General features: G+C 39.1%; 1 protein-coding gene across 1 annotated transcript in view; it reads right to left on the bottom strand.

Moving 5' to 3' along the window:
- Positions 1-8,017: 8,017 nt before the first annotated feature.
- Positions 8,018-27,024, bottom strand: part of LOC124556812 (microtubule-associated protein Jupiter) — a 44,953-nt gene continuing 25,946 nt past the window's right edge. The window contains exons 2-5 of the mRNA XM_047130828.1: positions 15,405-15,479; positions 13,862-14,157; positions 12,060-12,152; positions 8,018-8,327 (exon numbers count right to left, since the gene is read on the bottom strand). Of these exons, the coding sequence (XP_046986784.1) occupies positions 8,080-8,327; positions 12,060-12,152; positions 13,862-14,157; positions 15,405-15,479 (712 nt within the window). The 3' untranslated portion in view covers positions 8,018-8,079. The remainder of the gene's footprint in view (positions 8,328-12,059; positions 12,153-13,861; positions 14,158-15,404; positions 15,480-27,024) is intronic.

Genomic DNA, 27,024 nt, shown 5'->3' with positions numbered 1-27,024 from the left:
GTGGTGGTGGTTGTTGTGGTCTTCAGTCCTCAGACTGGTTTGAATGCTCTCTCTGCTAATCTATCCCATGCAAGTCTCTTTTATCCCTAAATAATTACTGCAAACTTTTTATCCCTAAATAATTACTGCAAACTTCTTCCCCCCAAATGCTTTTCAATACCTCTTCACCATTCTTCTGTAGCACCACATTTCAAAGGCTTGTTTTCCCTTGTTGGCTGGACTGCTTATCATCCACATTTCACTTCCTTAAAAGACTAAACTTCAGACGAATATCTTCAGAAAATACTTCTAACACTTAAATTTGTATTGAATGTTCAATTCCTCTTTCTCAGAAATGTTTGTATTGCTATTGCCAAGTCTCAATTTTATACCCTCTCTACTTCAGTCATCAGTTATTTTACTGACTACATTAATACTCATTTACTGTCATTTCTTAATCTAAGTCACTAAGCTCAACCTGATCTAATTCAACTACATTCCATTACCCTCATTTTGCTTTTATTGATGTTCATCTTATATCATCCTATCATTGCACATTCCATTCTGTTCAATTATTCTTCCAAGTCCTTTGTTGTCTGACAAAATTATAATACCACCAAAACTCAAAGTGTTCATTTCATCTCCCTGAACTTTAATTCCTTCTCCAAATTTTTCTTTATTATGGTGCATCACTGTAATCTAGAGTTTTATTAGCTGTGAAGGCAACCAGCAGTATGATGCAACTGGTAACGTTGTGAAATATTTCAGTGTGTGTTGCTGGAATCAACTTTGTATCGATTATTGTCAATCACGTTTTTCTCAACAACAAGATGTCCAATTATGCAAAATAATTACAACCTGTCAGAAAACTTTCAGGGATTTGGGAATCACCTACTTAGTGCTTTCTGTTCAGATATACTTGTTCAGCACCGTTGTCCTGTGGTCAGTATGTGGGACATGCGAAAACCTCTTTATCAAAGATGGACCACACTTCTTTTACGAAATTTAGATGTTAACTGATGTTACTTTTTCAAGTTTATGTTATTAATTTAGCATAATCAAGTGTGCATATGAAACTGAAGTGAAGAATGAAATTTTGTACCTAGCCAAAATTCAAACCCGGGCCTCCAGCTCACTTAGCAGATGCGCTAGCCTCTACACCCCCCTGTCACAGTGGCTTTGCCCAACTGCACGGACTGTCCTAGCATCCCTCCCTCCTCAATCCAAATTCCCATTCATGCTTCAGCCCCCTTGGTTTTAGGGGGAATCCAAATTCCCATTCATCCCTCCAGCCTATTTGGTATTCCCCCTAAAACCAAGTGGACTGGGGCATGAATGGGAATTTGGATTGAGGAGGGAGGCATGCTAGAGTAGTCTGTGCAGTTGTGAAATGCCACTGTGCCAGGGTGGCATAGTGGTTAGCGCATCTGCCTAGTGAGCAGGAGACCAGAGTTCAAATCCCAATCTTGGCACAAATTTTCACTCATCGCTTCAGCCTACATACAAGAAGTTAATGCCTGAAGTGCGAGTAAACTGCCGGAGCTACTATACAGTCTGTCATTCAGTGTCCTAACACTGAACTCAAACTATAATGAGCATCAATTTGCTTTATTTTACCAATGGAAATTGCCGAAAATACTAATTAACATTTCACTTCCATTAGATACTAGATTCTGTACACTTCTATTGGATTTATAAACTTTCGCCAAAGCTATGTTGTTACTCCAAGAATGGATATCAGTTTCATATTGTGATTACCCTCGTCGGGCATTTGACTCACCAGTGGAACGAATATTAAACAGACCCCTTATTTATCAACAACTTATGCGAGACATTCCTAATCACGCTTATTCACAGGGAGACACTGTAGTTCTGGAGTATTTAGAAAAATTATGCCCAATTAACAGCAGTATACGCTCGTGGGTTTTTTCCTTGTTTCAGTACAGAGAAAGCAGTAAAACATAATACATTCCAAGCACAAAAATTGACAATTTTGGTTCCTATACAGATAATCTGGTTTTAAAAATGGAAATTTCACAGCTGTGTTGTACTATGTCATCTAGAAACAATTCTTTCAACACTACATCAACAAAATACACATTCAACTTACACATGTGTGGATAGGGAAAGAAGATTATTATTTTAGCCACACCTAGTAATTTCATGAAACATAGCAAAAAAGAAACAGCACTTTGAAATTTTAATGAAGCACAATTTTTTTCTGTTATCATTTGTATGGGGTATTCCACTACATTCTACAATGCTCACAATGAATGCTTGTGTCAAACGCAAATTAAGTGTGTCATCTAACTGGAATCATTTTAGCACATACATTTCTCAGTGAAGATTGTTGGAATTTCTACATATAGTTGTTCAGTCTTTGTTAATGATTCAAAGTGTGCCATTTAGAAACTTGCTACAACAAATATTCACATACAGTACAGCCATTATAGCAATCGTCTGCAGGGAAATTGTGTAGCAAAATCTTCAAAGGTCATCATTACATGCAAAGCACCAGCAGCGGTAAGTTACTGATTGAACAGCAATCATAATGTACACTGGGTAGAGAGTTAGGATGGCATTGTACAGTTTCTAGAAACACTGCTGACCCTAAAATATGTGATGTCATCTATATCTCTGATGGAAATACTTTTTTTACTGAAAATACCTTATTCTTATGTTTTTATGGTGGGGAATCCAAATATGATGCTTAAAAAACTGTATCACTCACCATTTCTTCACATTTTACAGTTAAATTTATTAAATTAAGCAATTTTTTAAAGAAATTAACAGCTCTTATATAGTTAAAATAATTTAAAAAGGAGGTGTAATGAATGTAGATCATTATGGTAGCATTGCTGAAAAACATTTGCTGGCAAAAAGGGTCGATTCTATTTTTGTGTTAACAGATGGAGTTTTGTTTACTGTCAACCTAACCTCACTTTCCCGTTTCCTGTACATGTGCTCAGTACAATGTCTAATCGTGATTGTAAAAACTATGCTGACAATTTTTGTTATATTTGTGGTGAATTTGTAATTAAAAATACCAAAGACACATTACAGACTTTGTGAAAAAGGTTTATCTATCATACTTTGGATCTAAACTTGGCAAGATAAATCTTCGGCACCACATAAGCTATGTTGTATGTGTTGATCTGAGAAAATGGTCCAAAAAGAAGAAAAAAGCCTTTACATTTGCTGTTCCTAAGATATGGAGGAAGCCAAGAAATCATTCCAATGAGTGCTACTTTTGCAGTGATGATATTAACGGTTATAATTCAAAAAACAAGAATGTAGTAAGCTACCCTAACCTTCCACCCGCAATCCAACCAGTAGGGCATGGTGTAGATTTTCTGGTTCCTGAACCACCAGATGATTATGAATTCCACTGTAAAACAAAGTCTAGAGCCGAAATTGTTTACTCAGGCAGGGCTTAACGATTTGGTTAAGGGTCTGGGCTTAATGAAAGAAAAAGCTGAACTGCTTGGCTCTAGATTCAAAGAAAAGAACTTATTGGCAGTTGGAACCAGCATATACATGTATAGAAAGAGAGAGCAGCAATTTTCCAAGTTTTTTCAACAAGAAGGTGATTGTGTGTGCTGCTCAGACATTCCCAGTCTGATGAATGAGTCTGGTATTGAATACAAAAAGGGAGACTGGAGGCTGTTTATTGATTCATCCAAAAGTAGTTTAAAGGCCATTTTATTACACAATGTATGCATCTATACCTGTTGGACATTCTGTAGATATGAAAGAAAGCTATGAAAACCTAGAAATAGTGCTAAATAAAAAAGACTATTCCGCTCATGGATGGTATGTGGCAATCTAAAAGTAACATGCATGCTCCTTGGTCAGCAAGGTGGCTTTACCAAATTTCCATGTTTCTTGTGTGAATGGGACAGTAGGGCTAGGGATCAACACTGGTGCAGAAAGAACTGGCCTGTGAGGGAGTCTTTAAAACCTGGTGAGAAGAACATTCTACGTAAAAACCTTGTAGATCCGAAAAACTTACGCCTACCACCTCTACATATAAAGTTATTCGTAATGAAACAGTTTGTAAAGGCTTTGCTTAAATATGGACCACGTTTTAAAGTATCTTTGCCAAACGTTTCCACACCTTTCAGAAGCTAAACTAAAAGAAGGCATCTTTGTCGGATCTGACAGAAAATTGATGTTTGATGTTTATCATTCAAGCAAGTTGTTACAAAGTTCTTAGGACATAAAAAGGCCCAGAATGTGTTTCTGTTATAGCTACAATGCTAAAGAAGTTTAAAATTTTAGGATGTTTAATAGGCCTGAAAGTTCACTTTTTGAACAGTCACCTTGATTACTTCCCAGACAATATGGGAGATGTTAGTGAGAAGCAAAGAGAGCGTTTTCACCAGGACATTAAAGTGATGGTAAACACTACCGAGGCCACTGGAACAGTAACATGATGGGGGGACTACTGTTGGTCACTTCACTAAATAGTTCAGCAAGTGAATCATCGTAGAAAAAGCTACAGAAGAAGCTTCAATGAAAAAAGAGAAAGAAAATACAAACCAATTCCAGCTGACAAGTGAAACCTCTATTAACATGTATCATTGTTTTAAGTAGCTTACTGTAAATAGAAACCATGCTTATGTTGTAACAAAGCATTTCATTAATTTTCCCGTTTACCATATAGCATAGGATTTTTATACTATATAATAAAAAACATATTGCTCGGAAATTATGGGTGATACAAAAAAAAACTAAGGCTAGATTTGGATTCAGCTCATAAAAATCTATAAAGACCAGCTATCAAAATGGAGTATATACATATACAAAAATTCGTTGGCCTGTGTATTTTATCATGGCAACAGTATGGCTCTGAATTCAGTACCACTGCAGTCTGCCTGGGTAATGTGTTATACAATCTTACATGCCTTACCTATCACAGGAGACCTGAAAAATTTCCATTTTCAATAAATGCAAATTAAGATGCAAATATTGCCTCAAAATTCAAAAGGGAAAATTACTCAACTGTAGCCAGATTAACTATTGTAACAGAGATAGTCTGAAATAGACTTATTTTCTGTATACAAATATTGAAAATGTAATTTGTTTTCGGTTACTGTTGTGGCACACCATCTGGAGAAGCCCAATTTGGTAAGTAATGTGCATAAGAAAGTGTATGTAAAATAAATGCACAAATGCAATACCTTATCAGTAGACTCAATGCTCTCGTGCCACACCAATTGTGGCCACTAGAAGATACACAGCATGTAATGCACTACAGGACAGTAGTGGGACCCATTGTCTTACAACAAAGAAATATTAGCTAAAGATCAAAAGTTGGTAGCGTTTGGACACTAACATGGCTGTTTTAGGCTGTGTGTGTGTGTGTGTGTGTGTGTGTGTGTGTGTGTGTGTGTGTGTGTGTGTGTGTGTCAGTCAAATACCGGTAGAGGTTGGGCCTCAACTACCTCATTCACAACATTGCCAATACCAGCAAGCAATTATACTAGAGCCATTGCCAAATACTTTGCATTGTGCACTTCTTAGTATTCTTTTATTATTTTGATAATACTAGTTTGTTCATGTTCACAGCTGACAAAGACTTAGTATCCTCATTCAGCACTATAGCAAACCAGAAAATAAAACCTGTCAAAATACTTTGACCGCACCAAGAATTCCCATAACATGGACTGGGAGTTATTTTTGGTTCTAAGTGCCTTCTCAGTTCTGTCTGCAGCATTATCAAATACAGGTCGCACGGCTATGAATTACAACTATAGCTCAAAAATAAATTCTGCTGATTTTGTGGTTATTGAATCGGATGCAGAAAGAAAAATAATACCGAGAAACTGCATAAATCAGAGAGCCACACTGTTCACTGGAGGGAAAATGCTGCTGCTTCTTCTCAACAGAAACAACATTTGTTGAAAGCTTGAATACAGCCAAAAGAAGAAAATGAGCAAAGACCATTTTGGAAAAATGTTTTAAGTTTTGGCAAAAGCAAACATTCCAGTCAAACAGCTTCCCAATCATTCTCCCCCCCCCCCCCCCCCCTTTTAAAGTCAGCTTCAAAGCACCAAGTCTTCAGTCTTCAGTCATGTAGCATGAAAACCTTTTAAATTTGTACACTTACTCATTTACAACCAAAGAAGTTTAGATGCACATTTCACCAAAAAATAGATGCTACATTTTCAGTTTCCTACCTATTATATAAGATTACTGCTGTCTTAGGTAGTAATTATTACCAGACATACCCAGCAATATTCTTCAGTCCTCAACTAAAGATTTAAAGAAAACACTGGAATGCCATAAAAGGATCTGCCATCTTCTTATGGTAAATTACATGTGGAAATTAATAAACACTGAACATTGTTCCTCAAGTGATATACAGAGATAAATGCCGGACCTCTCATTCCATTACAAAATATTTTTAAACATCCTTGTATGGTGTCCAGTTACAAAATTTGACCTGAAAAAGAAACTCTTCCCAGATGTAATAAATCAGTTCATTTACTATTGTATTGCTATTGACTGATGCAGCTACCACCATGTAGGTACTGGGTGGCAAAATAGGAATGACTCATGGGGACAGATCTCCTCTGGACAGAGAACCCCTCAAAATCAAATGTGAAACTAACAAAGTGAAATCTTCAAAATGCAATGCTGTTATTATATTCTCTCATTTTTACATATGCAAAGTTAACATGCCATTGCAAGTAAAGGTACACCTCACCTGAAATAGCACACAACAGACAGAGCAGTAAAATTAGATCTTTAATTGGTCAATTTATTTTTCTGTAACATGCTTATGAGATCCTCAACACCTAAACAAAGTATATATGAATTATACGATCTGCACCTTCGGGACCGAAGTTTATACAATCCATGAAGTAAACAGATTTTCTTTCTACCATGCACCCTGCATGGGAAACCAGCCATAAAAAATTTATTATCTTAAAAAGTTTCATTTTATTTATGGCTCCATGGATACAAAGGTGAGGGATTAGAATGTCAGTCAGCTCAAGAATTTTATCCATCACTTATCGCCCCTGGCAATAAATTGTTACTGACTCTGGAGGGTGTGTGTGTGTGTGTGTGTGTGTGTGTGTGTGTGTGTGTGTGTGGAAAACCACTACGAAAATAATAGTCAACACAAATGCGTTGAGGAACGAGACCACTAACCTATGTCAGCAAAAAATCAAGACTCGAAAATTGGTAACTCCTCAATAGATACAAAAAAGGTCCTGCATCTAGAAGTGAAATACAATGCATTTAACATCATTAAACCGCATTAGGTTGGATTATATATAGCTAATTTCCAAAACAAGAAAGTATTAATGATGGGGGGAAAAATTAATAAATAAAAAAAAGAGCAGCTGTGTATATCATTCAATCATTCAGCTTGCTAAATGGAGGTAGTTCCTCGAGTGTCCTAAAGTGTATGGGTGAGATAAGGACACAAGGTCTTTTTTTTAAATTTTTTCTTTAATTCTTCTAATTCATACACAGTACCACTGGGTGGTTTAAAAGGCACTTTAACACAATCTTTTACGAATTTTTTGAGGCACTGTTATAAAAAATTTTACATTAGCCTATCAGTTCTGACTATTATAGCCATGTGTCAACTGGAAGCAAACAATGCTTAAGTTCTGAAATATTGTAGCAATAAATTTACATTTCTCCTTAACTTCTTCAGTTGTGAAGGACATTCCATGTGTAATTACAGCTTAGAATTTTTTGTATCACTAATGACAAAATCTCCTGAAAGTAGAAAGCTTCTCAGTTATTTTTAAAATTAAGTATCAATACACTTTTCTCATTTTTTTAAAAAAAAATTAGAAGTCAGTCAGTGATAGAAAAAGTAATGAAAGGGAAATAATACTTTCCTTATTACTGATCCTATAAAATAGAAATAATAAGTATCAAATATGAAATAAATATATCAGTCATACCTTTAAAGTATGTCAAAACACAGTGTGGTAAAATGACAATAAGTAACAAAACATACTTGCCATATGAACTTAATATTTAAAATACAAAATTAAGAATAGAGAAATAATACGTTAGATTAGGACTTTTATTCAGCACACGCAAAGAGGAATACTTCAAGACAGTATCGCTTCACCACAACCCAGAAGAAAAGCCTCCCGGAGGGACACGGCTCCGCTGTGGGGCAGTGGCAGCTCGTGCAGGAGAAGATGTAGCAGTGGAGGCAGCAGGGGCCGAGGCAGCAGGGGCCAAGGCAGCAGAAGCAGAGACAGCAGTGTTTTCATTGTTGACATTGGCATTAATGTTGGTAGTTTCATTTGCATTATCATTGCCATTTGCAACAGATGCTTCTTTCACGCCATTGGTAGTGGTGCCCTCTCCTGTGAGAAGATTACATCTAATAAGAACTGATGAAAAATCCAACAGATCAACACATCTCAAGTGTACAAAAAATTTCTTAACATCTCTTACTTTACTGAGCTTCTGTATAACTTAACTAACAATATTCACTAACATGTGTATTTACCATTTACTATACCAGGCACTGTAAGTAAAAAATATTTGAGTACTTAAACGAAACTTAAAAAATGAAAGGTATAAATAAAAAATTGCAAACTACACTGAAGAAGAATGTACTTACCCAAGCTTAGGAGGGCTGTTGGGGCTGACAGAACAAGAAAAATATGACCAAATTTTAGCCTTCAGAACAATTTACTTGTTTAGGTGCTGAAGAGAGAAATTAAGAAAATAAAGGGAAATGGCAAATGCTGTAGAAGGAAGGCTACAACTATCATAACATTATTCAAAGGGTAGAAAGAGGTAACATAACTGACATTGCCCTTAAACGTGGGATAAATTACTTTTATCAATCACTTATAAAAATTACTTTTATCAGTTACAGATCAATTTATATAGGTTTCTGTTAATTGTATGACAGCTGTTTTACACAATAAGCTGCCCTTATGATAACGAAGTTATGTGAGAGTTTAAGTGGTTGGTTGGTTTGTGGGATTAAAGGGACCAGACTGCTATGGTCATCGGTCCCAGAGTTTAAGTGCTTTCTAGTACCAAACACTAACCAATGTTGTAATAGTTGCGCTTGTGTATCTTGAGACAGTTACACACTATGCGATCGAAAGTATCCAAAGACCCTACGTAATGCGGAATTGCCCATTAGATGTCATGGCAGGCAGACCCACCAGTATAAAAGGATGTGAGGGGTACTGTGTTGTCAATGCAGTAGCAAAAATAGTAGAATGGTTGTGTCAGGTGACCTCAGTCGCTTAGAGTATGGATGTCACGTGAGTAACAAATCCATCCAGAATACTTTAACCCCGCTAAAGCTGCCAAAGTCAACTGTTGGTGATGTGACTATGGTGGATATGTGAAGGAATAATCATAGTTAAACCAAGACCAGGCAAAACGTCCTGCACTGATGGACAGAGTCCTTAAAGCATTAAGGAGGGTGGCTGTAACAAATCACACAAAATCAGTCAAGGAACCATTTGAGTTCTGAAGTTCTACGAGCAGTCCACTTAGCAGAATGACTGTGCAAAAGGAATTGAAAATAATGGGGGTACAATGGTCAGTCAGCTCTTTATAAACCACACATTTCTCATATCAGTCTGAATTGATGCATTGTAAATTGGCGATACTGGACAGTGGGTGACTGGAAAGAAGTGACTTGGAGTGACGAAACGCATCATATCCAGTGCAACTCGATGGAGGAGTGGTTTGGTGAATGTCTGGAAAACTTTTACCCCCCATACAGTGAAAGGGAGGTGGAGGAGAGGAACAGTAGAGGGTATTTTTCAGTGTTAGGGCAGTTTGGGGTGTGGTCCCCTTATTGAACTCAAGGAAATGCTAAATGCAGATGGATATGATCACATTTTACATCTTTGTGTGCTTTGTGTAGTAGAGAAACAGTTCCGAGGCAACGAGTGTATCATCATGACAATATAACTTCTCATAAAACAGTATCACCAAGGTAATGGTTTGTGGATAAGTGACTTCTTAAATGGAATTGTCAGCCCTGAGTCCAAATCTGAACCCAAGGCAACGTCTTTGGGACTGTTGGAATGTCAACTTAGTGATGTTGGATGCTTGAGTCTGGAGCTATGTTCTCTGGTTTCAGCTCTGGAGAAACAATTGGCTGCCATACCTCCACAGACTTTTAGACACCTCACTGGAAGTGTCCCCAGCAGAGTTCATGCTGTCAAAGGCAAAGGGCGGACAGACCCTGTATTAATGTCCACTAATGGGTGTCCAGATACTTTCAATTACATAGTGGATTATTGTAACATAGTTTTCTCAGAAAGGAATATTCTGGAAAGATATTGGAGAATTTTACTGGAAGGAAGACAGAAGCAAGTTTATACTTCTGACAATTAAGAACTCTCGTACATGGAAGACGAAGAGACATGCTACGGGAGTCAGGCTCTACACAATGTTTGATCATGCTGCTCTTCTGGCCACATGTGGACTACTTTTTTATCTGTAGTTGCAAACAGAGGCGGCTTTTTGCACCTCCAATTGATGGAAGTGCTTACTGTTAAACCACAGATACATCTACAGAGAAAAATCATTAATGATATTTTTATGGATGTATTCAACTACTTGCCACCAACAGATATTCTTCAAAGTTTGAAAGACCATAGTTAATAATCTCCCTCACTACAAAGGTCAGTGAAGAACATAACATACCAGCAAGAAATAAGTCACCAGATAAAGAGTTAAAATTTGTCACAAGTATAGAGTGACTGAAATTGAAAGAGGAAGTGGTCCAAATAAAGCTGCTAGAAACATTATTTTTAGATACTTTTGCGAAAAGATAATAGCGAACTACAATGCATTTGGTATATTTTAATTCATCAGGGAACAACAGTATTATACTTTGGGGGGAGGGGGGGGGGGGGGGGGAATACATCTACACTTTTTGTTGAAGTGTAGATTCTGTACACAGAATTTACATTATGTTACTGTTCACCAACGACAATCTTTCAATAACTTAAACAAGAAACTGGAAATAATTATAGGTTCATACTATATTAGCTCCACTAAAATCAGCTAACTATATAGCTTGAGAAAAATTATGTTAAAAAGTACAATACTAGGAGGAAATATGAGCTACACTACTATACTGTGTCACAAATTGAGCCCACAATGGCATGAAGTAGAAAGCTATAAGACATTCTGATAACCTCCTCACAGAAATACAACTATCAACAGCAGCAGACATGCACTTAATTTAGATTAATATCTATTTTCTTTCCACGTTCCAAAAGTGTGAACAAGTTCTTATATTGGAGTAGTTAGACATGTGTAAGTGGCCAGCAAGTAATAATATTTATTCAAGCATGAAACTGTTTTACAGTTGACTCCTCCCATACTAAAACCTTTATTGTGAATGTGATTTACAAAATATTTAACCAGCAACTTGAAGATGTCACACCATATGGAATGAGTTGGTGAATCTCATGGTCAAACCTGGTAATTGCTAAATAATGATATAGCAATGTGTGACTGCAGTGAAATTACCATGCCATCAAGCCATTATCTGGATATGCACTTCTCTCTTTCATAGTAATCATGCAATTTGTGCTCTACAAATTTACTAGTACTATATAAAGCATGCACTCACCTGAAAGGAAAAGCATGTGGTCAACTAAAATAACTACTGAATGTAAGGCATACAGAAGTGCATGAGCAGTTTGGAGTCTGAATTGAACACAATACTTTCCAAGTAACACAGTCTAGAAAAATATACTGCAGTCGTTAATGATCTATTCTATAAGATTCTAAGAAGGATCTATTTCTGAAAAATATTTAGTACTGTGCAACACTGCATATGAACAACACTATTTTGAACATCAAAATAAAGTAAGACACTACAATGATATGAACTAAAATTGAGACTAATTTACACATACGTTTCCCGTATTTAGCAGTCTGTTTTGTAGAACTATGCAGTAGTTATACAAATATATTTATCTACTGCCCTGACTGTTTTGCTATGTTGAGATGTGTGAAAGCTCTATGACCCAAAGTACTACCTACAGTCACACAGCAGGCAGATTGCTAATCCAAAAACACTACTATGTTATACAACATACCAAGAAATTTATTTATCCTCCTCCGTACATTTCTGTTAAGTCCATCTGCACTCTCAATACCATCACCAGTAACAGGGTTACGACGGACTTCTGCTGAAAACGCAGAACATGCCACACCAAACATGCCATAGATCACAGCCCACAATGAAGTACACTGACACAGTATTTATAAAGCAGGCAAGAACAGTTATTTCAAACAAAGGGGTGGGCAGAAGGAAAGTAAGGTGACTGCACAAAACAACTCTAGTAGAGAATAAAGCTTCAGAAGGAAATATATAGTTTTCAAAGAACTGCAAATAACTTTCTTCAAAGACTTACAATGAAATCCACCCCCCAGCCCACCCCCCCCCGCCACCCCTTCTCTCTCTCTCTCTCTCTCTCTCTCTCTCTCTCTCTCTCTCTCTCTCTCTCTTTACACACACACACACACACACACACACACACACACACACACACACACAGTGTTTTCCTCCATCAACATTGCCAAGTATTTCCCAGGTGTCTGAATACAAGTCTCAATAAACTGCACCATTCTCATGAAGTATATTCAGATTTATAATATACTTCATAGATGACTAATATTAACACTAAATGTGACTGCTTTTGCTTGTGAAATTTTACAAGCACAATCTGGGAAGATTTCAGAATTTAGCACACTGTAAACACCCCCCCCCCCCTTTCCAGCAACAAGCTCATTGTCAAACCAAACATGTTGAGTTCTACACTTTTTTTGGTAAGAATGATTCTAGAAACTCATTCACATCAAAGCCGAGAAAAAAATTTTACTATTTACAACACTGAGTTTCAACTGCAATTCTATCTTCTTCCAGAATTAATCCTTCACTTTACAGTGAGATATTCTTGTTAAACTCCCTGATAGGTCAAAACTGTGCACTGGACCAGCACTTGGCCTTGCCTTCATGGCTATGTTCTTACTGACTGAGCTATTCAGTTTGTGACCCAGAACCACAGTTTCAATTTTGTGTCTAGAATGTAGAAGAAGTGCACTAGCAAAAGTTAAGCTTGCAGGCAGATCACGAGTTACACTCAGCTTTATCAGTAAAAGCATTGCCTGTGAAAAATAAGGGACCAGCTTGGAGTCTGTGTCTGCATAGACATAAATCTTTCTGGCTAGTAAAAACAAACAGTCTCCATTTCTCTAACACTCGAACCTCTGAATGCTCACAATCCACAAAATTTTTCATGTAATTACTCATACATAGTTAGTATGCGGACTTTGTACTTTTGTAATTCCTTTATTAAAAACATGAAAAATAATTCCCTATAAACCATAACTGAACAGCTAGATGTCTACAACTTTCCAGGAATCATGTCCACCACCGTAAGTGGCAATTATTAAAGAGAAGAAGAAAATGTACTTAACAAACATTAAGCACCCTTAGGAGGAATTGGGCAAGAACTGGAAACATGCTTTCATACCAGATACCTGTGCCAAAATAATGCATGCATGTCACTTACATTGATATCCTTTGCAGAATCAAGAGATATGCAGGAACTTTAAATTCTTTTGAACATTACATAATGTTGTCTCAAACTGCATCTGTTAACTAAAGGTGAGAACAATCGCTCCAAAACACTATCTCAAACTGTTCAGAGAGAAAACTAGATTTTTCTCTACAGTTTTCAATTGTTTTGACAATATTCATCACAAAACTGGACCAATATTTATTGTTCACAGTCGCTAGTAGCAAGAATCTGGCTTCTAATTGTCACTGGCAAAAATGCTTAAGGTCCCTGATAGATGCCATAGAAACAGATGCAATTTTGAGACAGCCACTCACCTCTGGGAGAGTATATGTTCTTGCCATTAGCAGCAGGGGTGTTATCCAGCTCATCACCAAAGCCAAGGTTAGATTTAGATTTCAATGAATATGGAGTAACAGGTTTCGTGGTCACTTCACCAAATAATCTATTGTGGGTATCATTACCAGACTTTACACGAGCAGGTGTAGTATTAACAGATTCTGGTTCAACGAATAATGATGACTGCATATAATTGGTGCGGCGTTTGGGGCTCTGATCCACAGGTGCAGTCCCAAAAATATCACTTGATCCTCCACCTGGTGGTTTCAGTACCCTGCAATGACATAACAGACATGAATGAAAATTTCAGACTACACACAACATAATTACTTCTGCATCTAAAGGAAAATTGCTTCAATGCACTAGAAATAAAATAGAGCCATGATTTCTCTTAACACTTTAATTCAAATATTTTGATTTATCTGAACACGCAAAAGGATACGGAATCCATTAATAACTGAAACTGCTGAATTTTAACAAACAGCAGTTTCAATTTTACACTGTAGTAGAAGCAATAAAATGAATTATGTCATACAAATGACTTCACACTTAAGCACACCTTTAAATTTAGTTTAAATCCTTCATTGCTTAATAATACCTGTCTGTACACTCTTAAAAGCTTACACACAGTTGTGGAGTGTTACTCAGATGTCACTGCCAGGTTAAGCCTAGGTGTAGAAAGTAGGTGGTCGACCAAAGCTCTTTATTACCAGATCTTTAACCCACATACTGAACCAAAATCCAAATCTTACCATGTGTCATGAAATACGGCATGTCAGAATTCCATCTAAAGGATGAATCAGCAGCCTAAACTTTTCAAATACCTTAGTGCTATTTTAAGCTATTAGTTCACATACAGATGCCATGCTTCAGGCTCCATCTCTCTCGTTTGACCTCACTGTCAATGGAATCACATACACAGCACCACTGTATAAAAACCCAGTTTATAGTCGGTCAATTCTAAGCAGCTTAAAGGACATGCCATTTAAAGTTTTGTGCCAGGCAATGAACAACATTAAAAGTAACTAAATATAGGATGTACAGATACCATCACAACTTGGGAAAACAGCAAATGATACTTCTTACTGTTGCTGTGTTTCCACTCCAGCTATGCTTAGCTACAACCATAAATGTTTCACATGAAACTCCCAACAGAATCCTCCTTCAACAACACTGTCACCAGTTTTTTTCCCCCTTATTATGATCCAAGTATGACATTCCACTGCCTCAAAACACAAATAAATTTTCCATTGTAATGACAATCTTAACATTTTAAAGATTTTTTGATCACACTATCTTATAGAAAGCCATACGAGGAAAGTGTCAAAATATGCTGGACTAATGAACAAAGTGAGGAGGACCTGCTGAACTACAGTTTGACCCTTTTCACAAGTAATATGTTTATAAAATCTATCACCAACTGCAAAGAAAAGCCAAAGGATTCATTTTTAGATAGTAAAAACATTCTAACAAATCTTATGATAGTGTTTCCAGCATTATTTTCATAAGCATTGTACTTGCCTCAGGTGACCTGGTGATCCTTTACAATCTGCTCCAAAGAGATCATGGCATTCACCACCTGGAGGTTTCACTGACCTGGAATATTACACTATTGAAGCATATAGGAATGCAGATAAAATGGCAAATTTTTCAGCTGTATGATACTGCATCACAGGGATGAGTAGGGCATCACTTGTTGAAGCAGTGTGTTCAGCTGTACCACTTCTGCCAAATTTGGTAGCTAAGCCATCTGCTGCTGCATTTTACAGGTAGTTTCAATTAAGTTTGGAATCCAAAACCTATACGATTCCCCAGTGTCAAGGACAATACTACTATTATCAGTTGCTCCATATCCCTCTGTCAGTTAAAACTACAGATTTTTATTAAGCCATTGAACAACGTCACCCAACTGTTACTGATATTAGCTGATGAGACAACTGGCTTCAGTTCTTATTACTGTCATGCCACTGTATTATGAGTTACTGCAAGTTCAGTCACATGTGGTGCCACAGCTGTCAGTTTGATCGTGCATGTATTTAAACACGCAATTACTTGTTAACAAAGTGTCACGGAAATAATACATTGCATTAATTATGACTGCCAAATGAACAAACATTTCTAAAAATAAATCAAATCATGGTATTCTATTATTGATGCAAACATCCACAATTAGGACATCAGTCAAAACAGACAGCTGTGATATTAAAAAGAGACATCGCACAATAATCGTCATCTCATTAGAAAATGGCTTAGTGCTAAGATCTACCTCCCAAATAAGGAAGAAAAATCAAGTAAATGCGCCAAAAATAAACTTTTGCAAGTCTGAATGCTTCACGGCAATATTAAGCTAGTATTAGCTAGAAGCTCAAGAGATGAAATATCCAGATGAAAAGGCTTAATGTGTATGTCCCCCCTCCCCACGCCCTCTTATTACCAAGAACACCAGCAATTCAAAAACAACTTGTTTTGCATCTGCCATGTTAATGTGCCCAAACGAAAAACTGCACCTTCTTCTGCAGGAAAGAAATTACCAATGTAACATCTAAAATATCATCCACGTGGAGTCTCTGCAGCCCAAATGTAGCTGCTACAAAGATGTTAGCATAATATTTTGTTGGGGGAATTTGGTTCTGTGTGAAACATGCTGATCACCAGAAGTTCCACATCATAATATTACTGTGGTTTGAAGTTTAACTACTGTATCATACATTTCATGGCGCGCATTGTTCGAGATTTTTTGTTCGACAATTCATCAGTAGTTTCAGAATTTTACAGACGTTACACGCCGAATTACTTCCGAGCTCAACAATGGTGTCTGTACTTCGATCCATTCCGTGAGAGACGGAAACGCTCCCCGTGCTTGTTACCACTCTCCCCTACCTTGCGTGACGCGCCACCCACCCACCCTGCACCGTAATGGAAGAGGGACGTGAAGACCGGCTAGTCAATGTATTCAGTCTTGGCAACGAACACGCCTTAATGTCTACCGCGTTGCGTTTATTCTCTGAAAAACTGCCCGCAACTCGTTGTCTAGTGGTTAGCGTTGCTGCCTCTGGATCACGGTTCGATTCTCGGCCAGGTCGGGGATTTTTCTCCTCCTGGGGGACTGAGTATTGTGTCGTCATTTCATTATTATTCGGGAAAATGGGGAGACAGGGCAGTGTAAGGATTGGGAATTTGTACGGGCTCTGATAACCGATCACCACCATCACCTGAAAAAATTCCAATTCTAAAAACAACACACATTAGCGCCCATAAAAATAGATCGAAAGATATTTAGTATTGTCTTGATTGATAGCGTAACAAGTCTATTTGAAAAATGCTATGAATCATCTGGGAGAAACGCTACGGCCTTAAAGAGTCACAATCTTGTAGCAATGTCATTAGGTTAGTTTCTGAAAATGTCAGTACGAAAGTGGAAAGTACATCCAGCAAGTTGCAATCACGATTAATGAGTAAAACAAAATCTACTAGCCAGTTGTTGTAGCAAGTATGTGCAGTGTGTACTTTATTACCAGAACCTAACACTTTCCATAGAACCTATCTGAGTAGTAATACTTCAAGCCAGACGCAATAAACTGACTATGTCGAGGAATTCTGCTATCTTTTAATACAAGTTACTAAAGGTACTTTCTACAAAAATATATCGTACAGACATTGAAGTAAACGAACTGATGCGCAGTCTTTGTAGTCACACCTAGTCGTGATGGTTATTTTAAGCAGAGATATTCTGAGCGATTCATCAGGACTTACTATGAGTTACCAAGATCATCATCGCAAATCAAGCCCATAACAATTGCATTTAGTTTCATTCTGATTATATGGTAGTCACCTTTAACGGTAAATTGCGGTGATGTGGCATCAGAGAATGTTAATGAGAAGTAAACCGCGAACAATTTTACAGGCTCAGAGACGAAATTACACTTAATGCGACGAAGCTGAAGATAGCCTTTTCTGTTCTGACTTTTACAATTTGTCAGGCGGCGAAACACTTCTCTAGACGCCGAAACTGACGATGAGACACGACATGATTTGCCAACGTCTTTACCATACGTAGAATTCGCGATGCCGGGAAGTGTCACCATGCACCCACAAATGTAATGCGACATCTGGAAAGCGCTAAAGGTGGTTAACGTTATATCTCTGACAAATTGTAAGAAATTAACCAGCATTTTTCCTTTCTCTGCGGATGATGTCTGACAAGTGTACTACTGTAATACCGTCTAGCAGTACCAACCTCTGTAAAGGCGACAGGTCACAGTACCAACAGCATCTGTCTACACATCTACCACTTTAGCCATGTATTGCTGTTTCAGAGCAAACACTGCCGCAACCCAACGTTCTATTCGTTAAACACTAGTAAGTGGCTTCTAAACTGGAACGAAGGACAAGAAACAAGTTTCAGCGAAATTTCCTATGAACCAGCAAGGCAGGACCTTGTCGAAATGAGATTACAAGATTTTCTCTGACTTAGTAAAATTTATTAGCGCATTCTATGAACAGTATGAATACAAAGCAGGTTGCGGCCATGTGGAGCTGATCCTTAAAAGAGGGAGGGCAACGTCCGCAAAGGAAATCGACAGGTCCTACAAACCACTTTATGTCTATAGCAAAGGTATTTTGTAGAATGTGACCCTTAGTTATATACTTTGTCAGCAAATCGGCATTAGCTAAGCAGCAGGGATTGAAAGTATGCACTGATCTTATTTGGCGAAAACATGACTTCTCTGCTACATTTATTGTTAAAACTAAATCAGTACGTAGTGCTTAGGTAATAATCATTGCTCCTACCAGTAATGTAATCTTGCCATCATCATCGACAGTTATGTTGTGCACCGGTTGCTTGAAACATGAACTTGACACTATATTACGAAAAGTATCCGGAGGACATGTAATGCGGAACTGGCCACTGGATGTCATGAGGTGGACCAGTCTGTACAAAAGGAAGCGGAAAGTAGTATGTTGTCAGTGGAGAAGCACTAACAGCAGGGTGCGTCAGCCATGAAAGGTCAGTAATATCGAACTTATACCACGTCCTTTAATGTCATCTGAATAACAAATCAAACAGAAACATTTCATCCCTTCTAAAGCCGCACAAGTCGCCTGCTGATGATTATGAAGTGGAAACGCAAACCAACAACCGCAACTAAACCTCAATTAGACAGACCTCTTACTGACCGAAAAGGAGCGACGAGCACTATGGCGGGTGGTTATAAAAATACGATACGGAATCAGCACAAGAAATCACTCATCAGTTCCAAAATGCTACTAGCACTCCAGCTAGCACAATGACTCTGCGCAGAAAGTTAAAAAGAATAGGATATAATGTTCGGCCAGCTCCTCGTTAGCCATACGTTTACGTAGTCAATGTTATGCGACACTTAGCTAAAGGTGAAGTACGGAGGAGGAGGACGTGGCGTCACGGCAGGGTAGGTGTTTTTCGTGGTTAGGTTGTGGTCCCCTTACGGCGCTTAAAATGCGGAACACATTTTACCGCACTGCGCACAGTAGAGGAACAGTTAGAAGATGATTCATTGTATCAACATGAAAATGCACCCTGTAAACGCAGCATCTGTGAGGCAATGGTTTGTGGACAGTAGCCTTTCTGTAATCGACTGGCATGACCTGTTCAGAGTCCTGACCTGAACCCAACAGAACACCTTTGGATCGAGGTAGAACTTAAGACTTCGTTCCAGGCACCAGCGTCCTACATAACTATCTTCTCTGGTTTTGGGTCTTGAGGAAGAATGGGCTGTCATTCTACGTCTACTTAGACACTCCGCAAATCGCACTTAAGTGCCTGGCAGAAGGTTCATCGAACTACCTTCACAATAATTCTCTATTATTTCACTGTCGAATAGCGTGCGGAAAAAACGAGCACCTATAGCTTTCCGTGCGAGCTCTGATTTCCCTTACTTTATTATAATGATCATGTCTCCCTATGTAGGTTGGAGTAAACAAAATATTTTTCGCATTCGGAGGAGAAAATTGGTGATTGAAATTTCTTGAGAACGTTCCATCGCAACGATAAACCAACTCAACTCCTGTATCACGTCAGTGACACACACACTCCCTTATTTCGCGATAATACAAAATGCGCTGCTCTTCTTTGAACTTTCTCGATTTGTTCCGTTAATCCTATATGGTAAGGATCCCAGACCGCGCAGCAGTACTCCAAAAGAGGGCCAACAAGCGTCGTGTAGGCAGCCTTATTAGTAGATCTGTTGCATTTTCTAAGTGTTCCACCAGTAAAACGAAGTCTTTGGTTTGACTTCTCCGCAATATTTTCTGCGTGTTCTTTCCAATTTAAGTTGTTCGTAATTATAATTCCTTGGAATTTAATTGAATTTATGGCCTTCAGATTTGACTGATTTATCGTGTAATCTAAGTTTAACGGATTTCCTTTTAGCACTCACATGGATGAGCTCTCACTTTTCATTATTTAGGGTGAAGCGCCAATTGCCGCATCCCACATATCTTTTCTAAATCGTTTTGCAATTTGTTTTTATCTTCTGATGACTTTGCTGATGATGCTGTCGTTCACCATCTAGTAAACAACTTAACACCGCTGCTCAGGTTGTCTCATAAATCGTTTATATACGTTGTACATAAGGAACATAAGAGGGCCTGTAACACTACCTTGGGGAACGCCTGAAATCACTCCTGTTTTACTCTATGACTTTCCGCCAGTTACCACGAACTGTGACCTCTCTGTCAGGAATACACGAATCCAGTCACATAACTGAGGCGGCATTCAATAAGCATGTAATTTCACTACAAGTCGCTTGTGTGGTACAGTGTCAAAAGCCTTCTGGAAATCTAGAAATACGGAATCAATTTGAAATCCTTTGTCAATAGCACTCAACACTTCGTGTGAGTCAAGAGCTAGTTGTGTTTCACAAGAAGGATGTTTTCTAAATCCGTGTTAACCGTGTGTCAATTGACTTTTCTCTTCGATGTAATTAATTATGTTCGAACACAATATATGCTCCAAAATCCTGCTGCATGTCGCCGTTTATGATACGGGCCTGTAATTTAGTGGATTACTCCTACCACCTTTCTTGAATATTGGTGTGACTTGTTCAACTTTCCAGTCTTTGAGTGTGGATCTTTCGTCAAGCAAGCGATTGTTTACAATTGTTAACTATGAAGCTACTGCATCAGCATACTCTGCAAGGAACCTGATTGGCATATAGTCTGGATCGAAGACTTATTCAGACACCTCACTGACAGTGTCCCCAGAAGAGTTCACGCTGGCATAAAGGCGAAGGGTAGACACATCTCATTTTAGTGTCCATATACTTTTCATCAGATAGCATATATTATGCTTCTTAGGATCTATTCGTATTGCAGAGTGGAAAGTCTATCTTTAGCGTTCCAAAGTTTGAGGAGATCCACAGTAGCCTGGTGAAGTAGTCTTATCTAAGAGCAAGCACCAATGAGACGTAAAACTATGTATGAAAATTACAGGTTATTTAATAGTTCTATACCTCCTCTTACGTATCATTCGAACTTTATGAATAGAGTCTCCCCAGATAAGTTTTCAAGTAGTAATTTAAGTTTCTCGTTAGTATTATGTGTAGGTTCCAATGAACACAGTACAGACGCATGATTGATTATTTTCAGCAAATACGTACGAGTGCGTTATCAAAGCGAAACCACCACGATTCGACACAGACAAACTAAACAGTATCGCCATTTTAGTGCTGGAAACATTACAATTTTTTGTGCCACTTAAATGTAGAACTAACTAAACCAACCTGAAATTTAGCGTTAATACCACATGGTGACGTTATACATAGAGGTGAATCGTCTTTTCTGTCTGAAACAGTCATCCAGCTATTTATGGATATCTGTGGGGCTATACTGAACCAAGGTGGAGTTGTGCATTTGTACATCGACCGTTTTCTTTCGCGCGACAGGTCAGAAGTATTCAGTTACAAGCGTTTGAGTATCATAACCATGGGTTAAGAACTTCGCATTTAATCAAGAACCACTTTGACTCAGTAAAACACGTTTAAAAAAACATTTATGTTGTGGGCATTTAGGATCACCGACTTAACAATAATGTACAAACGCTCAGAATATTAGTCCGTACTTCGCGTTAGCGTTTCCACAGCACAACTACACGACGACCGGGCTTACACGGTGTTCCTGAAAATCCCTATGTACAGACAAAAAAAGTTCAAATCGTACTATCTGTAGCTCCATCGTCTGCAAACTACAATCTTCTTTATACCATTCTTTTGAACAACCGATGCGTAAACTTGGTCGAAGCCGACAAAACGTGTAAATATTGTTTCTTTAGCCCTTCATACTAAAAATTCCTCAACGGAGCCAAGTCAACGTCCATGAGAATGACGTGGCTTAATAAACATGTCGTCTAAAAATCGCAAATTCTTAGCGACCAAATGTAGAAACAGGGATGGGATAACTTGCCTTAATATGAGACCATTATATTGGTAAAGTTTAGCACGAGGCACATGCAATAAAAACAACCACACGCACGAAAACGCATTAGGGTCAACGCAGAACACGCATAACGCGACACATCCGCTGTGCCCGTTTGTTATTTCTTTTCGGACCGTTGCCACTTCCACTCACTGCACCAATCTAAAACACACGAGAAATGCGCTGAAGATAGGTGTACACAAACTGTGTGACTACTTGCATTGTCAAATGCGATAGGCTACGCAAATTTCGCGTGTTTTTTGATTACAAAAATGGTTCAAATGGCTCTGAGCACTACGGGACTTAACATCTATGGTCATCAGTCCCCTAGAACTTAGAACTACTTAAATCTAACTAATCGAAGGACATCACACAACACCCAGTCATCACGAGGCAGATAAAATCCCTGACCCCGCCCGGAATCGAACCCGGGAATTTGATTACAGTAACAGAAAATTTAAATAATCCGCTTTCTGTGGAAGCAGTTAAATTCTGCACTCTCCTAACTAAAATCCAGTCATTTGAACGGAATTCACTAAAGAGAGGAAAAATATTTAGAACAGTAGAGTGACATTCGACGCCTTAATAATGAACCCTACGCATCCGGCCCAGAGCGATCCTTCAACATTTCAGTGGACGAAAGTCCCGTCAAGTTTGCGGTGGTGGTGGTGGTGGTGAACAGGGGCTGTTCCGGTTCTGGCGCGGAAGTCAAAACAGAATAGGAACAGACAGTCTGCTGGGACCCCTCGCCTGCTGCACTCAAAAGCGCCAACCACGCGTCGCAGCGCACCCCATTCTGCCCCCCCACTCCCCCAACACACACTGCGACAATAATACCCGACATAAAAATGAAGCATATGCTGTTTCAACCAGCGTTTCGAATATATAATAGCGACAGAAACCAACACTTTTATCTGAAAATAACTGTCCGGAAATGATTTCTCCAGTTTTTCTCGATGAACAAATCACACAATGAACACCTGTCTAAAAAGAGTAATCACTAGAGAAAAAATTAGGCTTATACTCTGGATTTAACGGAGACAAAAATTTAGGCACAACACAGCGAGAAACTATTAACAATATTGTAGTGTTACATACGTACCACTAGACAATAGTCAGCAATTTTTCTTTTTCTTATGACGAGGAATTCAGCGTAGGACAAGAGACGTCCATCGTGAGCACTTAAGTTTTAGTATTTTGGTGGACTAATTAAATTTTTCCTAAAGGTGTTGCAGGATAATTTGAAGTGCGAAGCCTCCCACGTATCTTTGTTGGAGGGAGGGGGGCGGAATATAAGAAATGCAAAAGGGAATTAACACTAGTGTCGCTAGCGGTATTTCGCGCAGTCAGACTATGTAAATTTTCTGACTAGCGCATGCTTGCAGCCTCACCTTTTTTTGCCGTAGCCCACGTTGTCGAGCTCGATATGTCGATATGCCGCGTACACCGCCATGACGCCTAGTAGCGAGCAACTGCGCGCCTGCCGCCTCCCGCGCGCTTATATAGACTGCTTCCCTTCCCTTCCCTTCTCCACCCTTCCACCTGGAAGCGGCGCGGCGCGACGCGGCGTTCCGTTCGTTCACCCTACCCAGCAGGACGGCGGGGGGCTCTCGCCGTCGATACGCCCAGCGCGCACCAAAACACACACTATATATAGTTAGCCACCACTCGGCCCCAAAAACTGCAAATGAAGTCCTCTGTCAAGAGATGCAATGGCACACAGTCTTTTTCGTCAGTTGCAGTATAAATTCCTAGCGCGCTCCGAAAACGAGATACTATTTTCGTTTTTCCACGAGGGATGTTCCATGTGCATTCCGAATTTCGTGTAATATACTTACAAGATGCGAGTCATGAATGTGTGTCCAAATTTCATCCGACTAAGGGGCAAACCGATATGTACTTGAGAACTGCCCCAGGAAGATGTAGACGTGGACATCTATCTGGCTTCATTCATACAGCTGAAGTTCGGTGATAAGCAGGTGGACTAAACAAATTTATTTACAAGAAGACATTTATAATTCAATACGAACATCCGTGTAGTGAGAGAAGTCGCAAACAACTCTATCGGTAAACCGATTCCCAAACAGATTGGCTAATCTCTTACTTTCCTTCTCCCGACAGGACGTTAAATCTCTCCCCCCCCCTTCCTTCCTTGCTCTCGCTTCTAGTGCCGTAGGTATCGAGTTGTAATTCGACTAGAATAATTCATGGAAAGCAATTCCTGCGGCATGGGATTTACAATCCACCTGTAGTATTCCCATAAAATGTCTTGTTAATTCACAACAAGCAACGAGAATGGGGTGGAGGTTACGCAGCGATTGAACAAGGAGATACAGTGTCTGTATAACGATTTGTAATTTCCAGCCATACAGAGAATTCGCTGGAAGTACTAAGCTCAACCTTCTGGAGAGGAGATTGGAGAGAGAGAGAGAGAGAGAGAGAGAGAGAGAGAGAGAGAGAGAGAGAGAGAGAGAGAGAAACTGTTCTTCCATGTAGCTCTATAATTGCGACAAAACAGCTGTATCTCTGCTGAGCGTACACGTTCGTTACTATAGATCGATGCCGAGTGAAACCTACAAAAGTGTAGCAGATTTAGAGAAACCACTGAAGTATCCAGCCAATCATTTCGAAATTCCTCCAGGTATCGGGGGTAAGTAGGCATCTGCTTGCGATAGGGCATCAAAATTTTTCCGGGTTCGTCTATCGTCCACTCCTACACTAAGCAGCGAGCCACTAAAATGCACTCGGACATTCCAGAAGCCAATTCGCCGCTGTCCGCCCGGCGTCTGCATTGAAATGGTTTCTGCGCCTTTTCTCGGTAAAGGTGGCACGGCGAAAGCCGTTTAACAAGTCGCTTTTTTCACTGTTCTCACAATGCAGACGCAAATTTTATGAAATAAACATACTGGATGGACAGCGAAAGCTATAGTGAGAACACAAGAACTACAAGACGCTAACACTTTCCCCAGGGGCCATCTGTTTGCCGCACCTATGTTACAAATCCAGTAGTCTCGCCTTTCCACCCATAACCTCAAACATGCTAACTGTTTCAAGGAAAGTGTAAGCCAATAAAGCAAAGAAAAGTGACATTTCGAAGGTGAAAGATTAAACATCTTATGTATTATGGTAAAATAATCCAGTACGCAATGACCATTTACACCAACACTACAACATACTCAGACAAAAGAACGACGAACCATGAAGGAATTCATCTAATGGGACGGAAATCAGTAACTGAGATGTAAATGTATGGATAAACTATTACAATTTCAGAAAAGTTGTATGATTAATTCAATAGAAAGAGCTTCACAAACTGAGCAGTTCAATGCGTTGGTCCACCTGTGGCCCTTAAGCAAGTAGTTATTCGGTTTGAAATTAATTGACAGTTGTTGGATGTCGTCCTGACGGACATCGTGCCAAATTCGGTGCAACTGCCCTTTAGATCGTCAAAATCCCGATTTGCTTGGAGGAGCCTGCCCATAATGCTCCACACGTCCTCGATTGGGGGTGCAAGGGCGGATTTATTAAGCACGAAGACAAGCAGTAGAAACTCTCGCCGTGTGCGGGTTGGTATTATCTTGCTGAAATTTAAGCGCAGGATGGCTTGTGAAGAAGCGCATCGAAACGAGGCGTAGAATATCGTCGACGTACTGCTGGGCAGTAAGGGTGGCGCGGATGACAACCAGAGGGGTTCTGCTATGGATAGAAATGGCACCCGAGATCATCACTCCTGGTTGTCGGGCGACAGTCAGTTTGGTATCCCACCTCTGTCCGGTGCGTTTCCAGACAAGTTTCCGCCCTAAGATCTCATTGACTGGAATGGTATTGTTTTTAGTGATGAGTCCAGCTTTGACCGTGGCCCCACGACCAGCCAATAGGTGTCTGGAGACGACCTAGACAGCGGTGGGATACCAACATGACTGTCAGCCACCACAAATTTGAATGCACAGGTACTTACCACAGTTTGAGCACACTATTTCCGAAAATTTAGGTATTTTCAAGGTCTACATTCTGTGGCCAACGTGACAGGTCTGACTTTCCATGCTAGAGCTCATCGAACCATAGAATCATATCTTGTAGAAGGTTGATACACGTATCATCAAAGAAGGTTTTACAGTCGGTATTTGAAGCCTGACTATCGTTCTTTATTCTGAATCAACGAAACTAAAATAGGACTTTCCGTCTGTTTTGATGAAAAAAAATCAAAATTATCTTGATTGGCGACTCCATGGAGTGTTCTGTGCACCACGACCAGATAATGGATATAATTGGAAGGAGAAACAGCATTGGTCGTATTTTTTGTTTTATTATCCGCAAAATCGATTTTCGGTCGCTTAGTGACCATCCTCAGTGCTGTAAAATACAATTAAAATAGGAGACCTTACTTTTGGGATTACCCTCGTATTAATTCTAATGGTTTGACGTCCGCATGGTTCCTGGAAAGCATTCATCCCGCAATCTCTCTCTATCGTGAATATTTTTCATGTACAATTAAACGCTTGTATTTTGTGCAGCACGTCAGCTAAAGCATGCTGACATATTCTGTATATTTTGAAACAAAGCAACAGTGACTCACACAGAAATGAAATTATGTTGTCAATCAAAAACTAAATGCCGAGAATCGTAATTGTAGAAAGACATTCTTCACCTCCGAACAGTCTACACACCTACAGGAACCTCATTTATGCTT

Source organism: Schistocerca americana, chromosome X, assembly GCF_021461395.2.
Source record: "Schistocerca americana isolate TAMUIC-IGC-003095 chromosome X, iqSchAmer2.1, whole genome shotgun sequence".
Lineage (NCBI taxonomy): Eukaryota > Metazoa > Arthropoda > Insecta > Orthoptera > Acrididae > Schistocerca > Schistocerca americana.
Note: the sequence above shows the minus strand (reverse complement) of the source record. Positions and strands in the feature narration are given on the sequence as shown.